The 10,362-nt window shown below is 44.6% G+C and overlaps 1 protein-coding gene across 1 annotated transcript; it reads right to left on the bottom strand.

Moving 5' to 3' along the window:
* Nucleotides 1-2,933: 2,933 nt before the first annotated feature.
* Nucleotides 2,934-6,619, bottom strand: KCNE4 (potassium voltage-gated channel subfamily E regulatory subunit 4). Its single transcript, XM_002812915.5, has 2 exons — nucleotides 6,296-6,619; nucleotides 2,934-5,766 (listed from the first exon to the last, which is right to left on the bottom strand). The coding sequence occupies exons 1-2, from the start codon at nucleotides 6,423-6,425 to the stop codon at nucleotides 5,231-5,233; spliced, it is 666 nt and encodes a 221-aa protein (XP_002812961.1). The 5' UTR covers nucleotides 6,426-6,619; the 3' UTR covers nucleotides 2,934-5,230.
* Nucleotides 6,620-10,362: the final 3,743 nt, after the last annotated feature.

Genomic DNA, 10,362 nt, shown 5'->3' with positions numbered 1-10,362 from the left:
TGTCTGTCACGGAGAAAAATATATATATATACACACACATATATATACATATATACACACATATATATATACATACACATATAGATATAATATATATGTGTATGTATATATAATATATATGTGTATGTATATATAAAATGCTACTCCATAAAGAGCTGGGAAAAATATAACATCCCCAGAGAGGTGTTACATTTTTTCCTAGCACCTAGAGAAGTGCCTAGAATAGAGGAAAAGCTCAAAATGCAGGGTTGCAAAGGTGTGTGGCTTGTAAAAAGTGCTGAATAAGTATCATGGACTGTGGCTACTATTCTTTTTGTTCCTTTTCGGTAATGGAAGGATAAGAGAGAGGAAGAAAGGGAGGGAGGCTAGATAAAGAGAGGACAAGCAAAGGAAAACTATTAAAGACAGGAAAGAGGTATAGTTATTGATGTGAAGGATTTTTCACCCATGTTTCTTAGCAAGAGAATTCAAGGCAGGAAAATAAATTCATAGGAACAGCAGAACAAGAGCTTAGCCCTACATCGAATGCGACAGGGCAAGTGCAAGGACGGGACTGCAAAGGATGCAAGGGGGATGCGTGAAGAGAGGACAGGCTTGTGCAAGACAAAAGGAGAACGGTGTTGTCCCTGCAACCCCTCCCATACCTGTGAATAGAGGCTGCCATGGGCTCAAAGCTCATCTTCTGAGCCAAGGACCAAACCTCAGCTTCCGAGATTGGCCTTAATGATCCATGCTAGTGGGCCATGGACTCCTTCCATCGAGTGACCTTAGCTGGTTATCTCCATGGTAACAGCACACATCCCAAACTGTTCCTTCCTGTGTGGGAGGAAACATTTCAGAAATGGGAGAAGGCTGAATTTAACAGTGGTTTTTCCCTCTTGTGACCCTTCTCCTTTGGCAAAGCGTGCACTTTTTCTGAGCACACAGCAGTCTCCTGAGGAAAGCGTCCATAGAAGAGGATGTTTTGTGACTTTATTTGCAGATGCGTGCCCAGGACACATTTTTAAAGTAGAAGCCTGAATCTGCTTTTCTTTGAGTATTTCTCAGGGCATTCCACCGTTCTTTGAACAACTCCCCAAAGAGAAAAGCCAGCATGCTGTCTTCTTGTTGAAAGAGAGAGCTCAGAAAGGTTAGTTAGCTTCCCCAGAGCTACAAGCAACATGGTAGCAGAGTTAGGCTAGAAAGCCAGACGTAACACGGCTGAGGCTCCACTGGCCACTATTTACAACCTACCTCCCTGCGTTTCAGGCACAGCCTGAGCCACCATCCTGGCCAACTGGCTGACAGGTCTCCCTCCAGCCCTATACTCTGCCTCTAGTCCCATGACTGATGATATGTCCTGTGATTTTCTTCAGCACAGTACACAGACTTTAAGGTAAGGGCACGAGGCAAAAGTATGCTCTGCCTGAAGCTGGAGTTTAAGATACATTTTAAGCTCAATGTTCTGTTTGTTCCACAATGTCTACAGTCAGAGCAGCATTTTACAGGATGATAGATTACCCTTGTTTAGCTGAACCCTAGAAGTGCATGTCTGACCATGAAACCCTCCAGTTGCAGCTCTGAAAGGCACCAGGGGGTCCACTTTCCAACCAAAATCATGAGCCAAGAGCGTTCATTCCTTGGCCTGACTTCAGCCTTTCCCAGTAGATTTGATCCCATGATTCTACCAGTGAAAGAAATCTTTTACTGTGTAACATCCCTGCCTGACTCTGACGTACAAAGGTGTAATTAGAACAGTGTGGAGCAGACAGGATGATCCACTTACCTCATCCCTAACATTTAAGTGCTTTCAAAATATGTTTTTAATATCTTAGGTGCACAGGGCCAAATTATCCTCTCAGTTTTTCACACGCATGAGTAAATCCACACAGACTAAACCCCTTGGGCCTTAGGTTCTGCTTAGAAATTCTTTTTTTTTTTTTTAAAGAAAACAAATATCCCATTAAAACGACAAAGTGTACTCTGCATATTTTTAGGACAATTAGAGTTTAGAATTCCCTCTCCTTCCGCCCATGGCTTAAAAAAATAAAAAAATTCTTAACCATTTCCTTACAAAGAATGACATTAAACTGGGACAAATGGAAAGGCTCTCTTGCCTTTTAAAATAATCTTCTCATCTTACATCATCAAAGTACCAACTGATGGATCAGGGCCCTCGATATTGTTTAGGAAGGATCCAGGCTCCACTGTACTGCTGCCAGGTAAATTCTTTAGGGAGACAGTTACTAGTGAACTGAAGGGAAACCCTTACTTGAAACAGAAAAGCCAATCTCATAGGAAACAGAGAAACATAAAAGTAAGGATACTTCCTACCATTTGCTTGATTCAAAAACAGGTCATGCAAATAAAATTATGAAGAAGAGGCTGCCGCAGGCTGGCCACGGCCTCAGCCTGTGGGCAAGAGATACAGACAGACCAAGTGGGAGGGGCTGGAATCAGTCCCAGTCTGAAGGAGACCAGGAGAGGGAGGAGAGTCAACCCCAACCCCACACTTTGTGCTTCACTGTGTTGGTAAGTTTGTGTTGCTGTTCATACAGCAGCTCTTTGCCCATTAGCAGGTGCTGCTGGGCTACACGTGTGGATAATATTCGCCAAGCCAACATGCAGGTCAAACGTTTTCTTGCAACCAAGCTTGGAGCAACATCTTAGCAGCAGTTGACCTGCCACTGCATGTTCAAAGTCCAAAGTCTCCAGGGCTGCCATATTTAAACAGAGAAGTCCATGTAAGACCATCTGCAGCTTGTTTTCCATTCATTACAAAGCATTTCAAAGGATGAAAAGCCAAGCCTCATTCACCCCGTGGTTCAGACAGAAATAAGATATGCCCTCAGGAGATACTGACTTGGGAGAGGAGCAAAATCCAGAGATGTCTTGGGAAATGTATCTGTGATGTCTTCGAAACTAACAATTATATTGAAAAATCAAACAAAGAATTCATGACTTCCCAGGAGGGAAAAAATGTGTTTATTTATTTAAATTAAAAAATATTGTGAAAATTACCAAGTGTTAAATACAAAAGACAATTCTATACAACTCAACAGAATAAGAAGGAAGTATATACATCACTTTTTAATAGGTGCAGAGAGACTTGCACCAAACTTCAGGATTAAGCAATGGAAAATGTGACAAGGCACACGTCCGTCGCAGTGAAATTTCAGAATTCAAGTGATTCCAGGCAAGAGGCCAAACTTAACTTGGCTTCTTTCAACTTAAACAGCCCCCTTTGGCGTAAATCCACACTGAATTTTAAAGTGAACGGAGGGCCTTTTTCCCCCAAATATAAATTTCCTTTAGCTGTATGTCAAAGCGGACTGATAAACCAGCTTCTACACTGTTAACCCTTCCATGGAAAGAGTAGTTATTGCTGTGTCTCCAATCCATGCAGAGTATTTTTCTTTAAAAAAAAAAAAAAAAAGTGGCCGGGTGCAGTGGCTCATGCCTGTAATCCCAGCACTTTGGGAGGCCGAGGAGGGAGGATCATTTAAGGTCAGGAGTTTGAGACCAGCCTGGCCAAAATGGTGAAACCCCATCTCTACTAAAAATCAAAAAATTAGCTGGGTGTGGTGGCAGGTGCCTGTAATCCCAGCTACTCAGGAGGCTGAGGCAGGAGATTCGCTGGAACCCAGGAGGTGGAGGTTGCAGTGAGCCAAGATCGCACCACTGCGCTCCAGCCTGGGCAACAGAGCGAGATTCTGTCTTAAAAATAAAAAAAAATAATAAATAAATAATTTTTTAAAAAGTTTTTTTAAATAGATTTAAATTTGACCTTTTTCTTCCTCCTTGTCTTTAAGAGCCTAATGGATCTGCAAAACTGTTGACCACAGGAATACTTGGAGACATTGGAAGCATTCCTGTGTGTTTTCCTTTAGACTTTGCTTTCCCTTAGCTGGGAGTGTTAACATCACACATTCTCCAGAGAACTTTGCAGAGGAGAATGTGGTGTCTGCCTCTTTCCTTCAGTCCTGGGAAAACTACAGCAGGGCTGGGTTGGTAGCTTGCCCTGAATTCCCCAGTTATATGTGTTCTGAATCTCCAACTGCTCCTTTAAATCAGCAGATCCTTGTTCAGACTAACTGGCCAAAGGGGAAGCATTTGGTCCAAGCTTCCTCACACCGGGCTGTGGAATATTTATCACAGAGTCCTAAAATCTAAAGACATCCTCCCAACCCCCTGGGGATGGAGATCGTCAGGAGCCTCATGCAGACAGCGAGCTTCTTGATGACATGCCCGGGACCACACAGCAAATGAGTGTCAGGGCTCGGGATCAGGAAGCACAGAACTTGGAGCCCAGCTTTGTGCAATCTCCGCCTGAGTATGCCCTTCTAGGTCTCAGCTACGTGACGAAATACCACATTATGTCCTCTCCCAGCTCAGAAAACTAGGCTGGGAAACTGAGCAGCAGCAGAGCTAATGGCTTGGCCTTGTTCGACCCCACCTTACCCCTTCTAGAAAGATCAGAAAGAGTCCCCTGACCACCATTGGGAGTGCAGGTTAGATTCTGGGGAAGCTCTTCTGATCCAAAGAACGTCATGCCAGCGTGTGATGCTGCATGGTCACAGGTCAGAGTTCAAGGTCATAAGTTAGACAAAAGGTCAAAATAGCAGATCATCTCTTATAACCCCGGCCAATGTTAACAGGTTTAAAAGTTACTTTTTTTTCATATAGTGTGCAAATGGGCTGGGTTCAGATCTCCAGCTTTCTCCCATCAAAAATCCCCCTCTAATCCAAAAGAAGCTTGTAACCCACTGTGAAGGAATACCACAGGTACACAGTAGAGATACTTACAGCCAATCAGATCTAGAAGGACAAAGCTCTAGGCAAAATAGCAAATCACAACTAGTCTCTCAGCATGTCCTAAGCATTCGGCAGCCCTGGGAACAGGCAGACCCTGCAGGAGCTACCCAGGGCATCCAGTGAGAAAATGGCAAGCATATCATCCCGCCAAATTCTGATCAGAACCCCAACACTCAGGCCCTAAAGTCAGTGTACACGCTGCACATCTCCGCGGCTTTTTCAGTGGTGGGTGCAAACCACAGGCACCTCCCGGACTCCTTGGGGCTGCTGGTTCCGGCTGAGCCTAGTCCCCCACCCCACCCCGAATCAGGGGTTTACCGAGGGTCTCTTCAAAGTGGCAGCCGCACTGTGAAAGTGAAACCAGACACTTGAAAACTGTCTTTCCTCTCTCTAAGGGTGCTGGCTGGTGGAGCCACCGGCAGGGGTCCCGGGGGTGCTAGGAATTCTGATGGATGTTCTCCGAGGACCCTTCGCTGCTCTCGTTGAGGGGCGTCTCCGAGGTCTCCTCCAGCTCGTCGTCTGCCCCCTCCTCCTGAATGGTGAGGTGCACGTCCGGGGAGGAGGACTCGGAGCTCACGCTGTCCCCTTCCATGGAGCAGAGGGTGCAGGACAGCGCGGGCGCCACGCTCTCCTGCAGCATGTTCAGCATCAGGGGCACCTGCACCGACCTCAGTCCCGACACCACGGGCAGCGGCTTCATGGCCTCCCCCCAGAGCCGCTCCTCGTCTTTGTACAGCAGCAGGAGGCTGGACTTCTTCTCCCGCCTCTTGGATTTCATGTAGCCCAGCATGATTCCGATCAAGAAAATGCCGTAGAAGGACATGACAACCAGAATGTAGAAGTACTCGTTGCCATTGCCACTGCTGCCGCCGGGCGCACGGGACTCCAGGGGGCTGCTAGAGGCGGCGGTGCCGGGGTGCGTGCTGTTCAGAGGCTCCATCTTCAGCATTGAGGCTGCCTGCACAGCAGGGGCTGGGGAAAAAGCCGCAGGTTAGAACTCTCCCCCAGGTCCTGGGCACAGGCAGGAGGGGGAGCACGAGGTTTGTGGAACTGCAATACCAAAAAAGCTTAAAAGTGCATGAAAGAAATAGCATAAGAGGCTTCGCCAAACAGCTGACAAGAGTGAGCTATGAGGGCTTGGAGTGCACGGGAGAGAAGCCCGGGGAGGTTCACTGGGAAAAGTAAGAAGGACTTTTTTTTTTTAGTGTACACATTTGTCCTGTTTGTAGTGAGCGGTATTACTTTGATTTGAAAAAAAAAATCAACGTAAGACAGGAGCATACAGTAAATAGTATCTTTAAAACGGGGAAACGTATTTTAACTGAGCAGAAACAAAGTTTACATTGTGTTTCCAAAACCAAACTATTTTAAATTCAAAACAATGTTTCCTTAGAGCAAAGAAAAGCAGAAAGAAAATAAAGGAAAAAAATTCATCTATTAATTGGCAAAAATGTCCCTCTTTCAAATGTTTCTGAAGCAAAGTGTAGCCTTCCTAACTTACCAAGGCTGACAGTTTGTCCCAAGTTTTGAATTCCCAAATCGTCCAGTCCTAGAGGGTTCTTCTGCTCTGTCCGGCTCTGCGCTCTGACAACTCCGCTGCTGCAGTTGGGATATATAGTCAAGAAGTGCATCGTCACGTGCTCTGGGAGGAAAATTTACAACAGAGGTTGATCGTGGCAGAGTGAGCAGTGAACTGAAAGCACTGCAGTTCAACTCCCTGAACTTTGCAGCTGTGAAAAGTGAAAAAGACTGGGAAGTGAGAACTGCTCCTGATGCCCCAGAGCCCGGCCAGGGTTTTCAGGTAGCCGTGACGATGAGTGAAAAGAGGAGAAAGGAATGTGCTGTGTTGGAACCGTTACCCCAAAGTTCACGCTCACTGAAAATTAGCTCATGCTTCGTGCGGCTCCTGGGGAATAACCATTATTGGGCTACAGGTTTTCAGAGGCAGCTGAATCCCATAGTTTGGATGAAAGACAGTTGGAAGCAAGTGCGGGATTTACAGTCAAGGAACTGGGGCTTCGGTTTCAGTTCTTCCACTCCTTAGGCAAATATGATAAATCCTTCCTTAACCTTTCCGCACCTCACATTCCTCGTCTGTAAAATCGTTGTGCCTGGGGGGTCTTCTGCAGGTAGGATTATATAAACCACGTGACCTTTTGAGACCCTTTCAGCTTAACCCTTCTAAGATTGAAGGCTGGCTGGTGTTGCTTAGCCCTCTAAAAGCAGAGATTCTAGCTGCCTTCCACATCAAGGTCACAAACCTATGTTTATAATTTTTTTTAAAAGCTCCCACGTTCTTTTCAGTGGTCTGCATTAAGTGGAAACATGTTGTGGTAAAAGATACTATGGGCAGGTTTTGTTCCGTCCCGCCATACACAGCTGCTCCTCTGAAGCCTCATGCGGAGACTATTGACACGTCTCTTTGCTGTCTCTGGCAGGTCAGAGGAGGAGCAGGACTATTTCAGAGTGCAACTAAGCACAGTTCAAGTTTTTTAAACCTCGGTAGACCCTGTGTTTAAATGGCTGCTGTGATCAAAATTGGAAGAGGAATTGCAGGCTTTAATGTCAGTCTCTCTGCTCCCTGGGCTGCTTATTCTGAGGCTTTCATGCTAAGTGGAAGGAAACTGGGAGAGATCCACTCCCTCCAGTTGTCTGTGGCCTGTGGATTGCAGCCAGACTGTCCTGTGGGCCAACTCTAAAGGAAACATCTCTCATGGTTCTGCTGTAGTCAAATTGACGCATGCAACATCCACCTGACCTGCTTGAACATATATAGCTTAGGCACTGGAATTTTCACTGCTGCTACAGGAACCCCCGTGGGTTTGCACCAGATCCTGATTCTAAGAAGACACCTGGAGGAAGAATAGGAAGATTAACTGAATGCTGCCATTTTTCCCACTTGACTACTCACCTGTGTTCACCCATAAATCCCCAGCTGGCACTGGAGATACCAACCATCGACCACTCCAGCATCACGATCATCCATACAGTGGAACTGTGCTCACACCAGTAAAGATACCCTCACCATTGTGTTAATACATAAAACCCTCCACAGCTACCTCGGCCATGGTAGACTTGGTCTTTTCAACAGGTGTCCATCATAAACACTAGAACCCTTCCATCTACATCTAAGCCTACACTGGAATGTCTGGGACACTAGAACAAGATGGGACCAAGAAAGAGATGCCTGTTGATTGTTGACCCTGGTATTGTTTATTGTATACCTTAGGACATACGAGATTGGTCATCACCCAGGGATTGTCCAACACAAAAGACTGGAAGCTTTGAGTAAGCAGAAAGGAGGTGGGGATAGGAGTTACCAGATTCAAGGAGCAGGAAGTACAAAGCCTGGTGCCAGGAAGCCAAACAGAGCCTGAAGTTTTAAACAAAATAAATCCCCAAACCTGAGCCAACAGTCCCAAGGGAATACAACCAAGAAAAGAGATGAGTGTGGGGAAACATCTAGAATGAATTCCAAAGGACAAAGCAAGTCAGAGCCAAAGGAAGAGCAGGACTGATTGCAGGAGTCAGGGAAGGAACAGCCCAGAAGAAGTTCTGGGGTGCCTGCTTGGAGTCCCTGCTGCCCCAATTCCCACGTACTTCCTGCATGGATATCTCTACTAGAGTTAAATGAGGCCAACTGCAGTGGCTTATTTCGGTAATCCCAATGCTTGAAGAGGCTGAGGTGGATGAATCACTTGAACCCAGGTGTTTGAGACCAGCGTGGGCAACACAGTGAGACCCCATCTCTATAAAAAAATACAAAAATTAACTAGGCCTGGTGGCGAGTGCCTGTAGTCCCAGCTACTTGGGAGGCTGGGGTGGGAGGATCACTTGAGACCAGGAGTTCAAGGCTGCAATGAGGTCTGAACATGCCACTGCACTCCAGCCTGGGTGACAGAGCAAGATCTCTAAATGAATAGAATAGAATAGAATAGAATAGAATAGAATAGAATAGAATAGAATAGAATAGAATAGAATAGAATAGAACAGAATAAAATAGTTCAATGAAATGATGCAAAGAAAGCACCATGTCTGGCCGAATGCGCATGCTCAGTGTCTGCTTTTAGTTGTCATGGTTAGGAGTACACTGTTGCTCCCAAGGTCTTCAGGTTGCCTCCTGTCATGTGTGTGCCCATCTCCAGACTTTTAACTCCAGACTTTTTATCACTACTCCTTCCCCTGTCTGTCACTCCCAGGAATGGAATTTAAGAGAAGGGAATTCCAACTTCAAAACGCATAGCTCAATCTTCTTCCCAGCCCTCACTCATGACACAAGGATTGCGAGAATGATGGCAGTGAATAATGGCATAAAGAATGAGGGAGAGGGGGCACATCTAGAAAGTGCACTCTGTCGGAAGAGGATGGGACTGCACAAGAATTATTAATTATATCTACCCCGGGCCTCAGTTTTAGGAGACAGCAATGTTAAAGAAATAAATCAATTTTGGCTAGCATTTCCATTTCCTGAACAGTGTCTTTTCAGGAGCAAACATATCTAATTCTGATGAAGTCCGATTTATTTTAAATGTTTTTGGTTGTGCTATTTGAATCCTATCAAAGAAATATTTGCTTAACCCAGTCATGAGGATTTTCTCCTGTTTTTCTTCTAGAAGTTTTATGGTTTTAGCCTTACATTTAGGCCTATGATACATTTCAAGTTAATTTTATTCTACAATGTAAGATATGGGTCAAGAGTTTTTGGGAGGGGTTGTTTGTTTTTGTTTTGCATATGGATGTCCAATTTCTCCAGCATCATTTGTTGAAAAGACTCCTTTTCCTGTTTAAAATTATCTTGGAAACTTTGTTGAAAATTAATTAACCTTATATATGCAGGTCTATTTCTTAACTCTTCATTCTGTTCCTTTGATCTATCTGTCTATCTTTGCATCAATATTTTTCTGTTTTGATAAATCCATTTTAAATTTGTATTTTAAATGAGTCTAAGTTACACTGTAGTTCAAATCTAGCTTAGTGTACCAAGTACACATAAGTCCTGTGAGGTCAGGTATTATTACACCCATTTCATAGATAAGGAAACTGAAGGTCAAAGAGGCAAAGCAAGTTGCTCAAGGTCAAATCACTAGCAGTACGGTCAGTACTTGACCCCAGATCTATGCAACTCCAAAACCCATTCTTTTTCCACTACCTTCTATCTCATTGAATGGAAAACAAAAAGAAACTGAGAAAGAGTAGGAAGTGAAAGATGGACATTTTTCCAACTTCTTTTGAGTCTTCATAAAGCTTTTTTTTAAAAAAATGTGAATTCTGACATAACTAGATACTCATACATAAATACACATGTGGAACTACAAGTTGTCTTTTTCTGAATTCATATTATTTAAGTACTGGAGGCTGCACCAACCTCAGCATGTTCTAGAAGTTATCAGTGAAGCAGTAAAACTCTTACCCTATACCTATGTTGTCCATAGTACAGTAGTTTCTTTGCCTACATATACAGCCTGATATGGTTTGGCTCTGTGTCCCCACCCAAATCTCACCTTGAATTGTAATCCCCATGTGTCAAGGGTGGGACTAGGTGGAGGTAATTGAATCATGGGGGCTGTT

The sequence above is a fragment of the Pongo abelii genome, chromosome 11 (assembly GCF_028885655.2).
Source record: "Pongo abelii isolate AG06213 chromosome 11, NHGRI_mPonAbe1-v2.0_pri, whole genome shotgun sequence".
In the NCBI taxonomy this organism is placed as follows: Eukaryota; Metazoa; Chordata; class Mammalia; order Primates; family Hominidae; genus Pongo; species Pongo abelii.
This window is presented reverse-complemented; position numbering and strand designations above follow the sequence as displayed.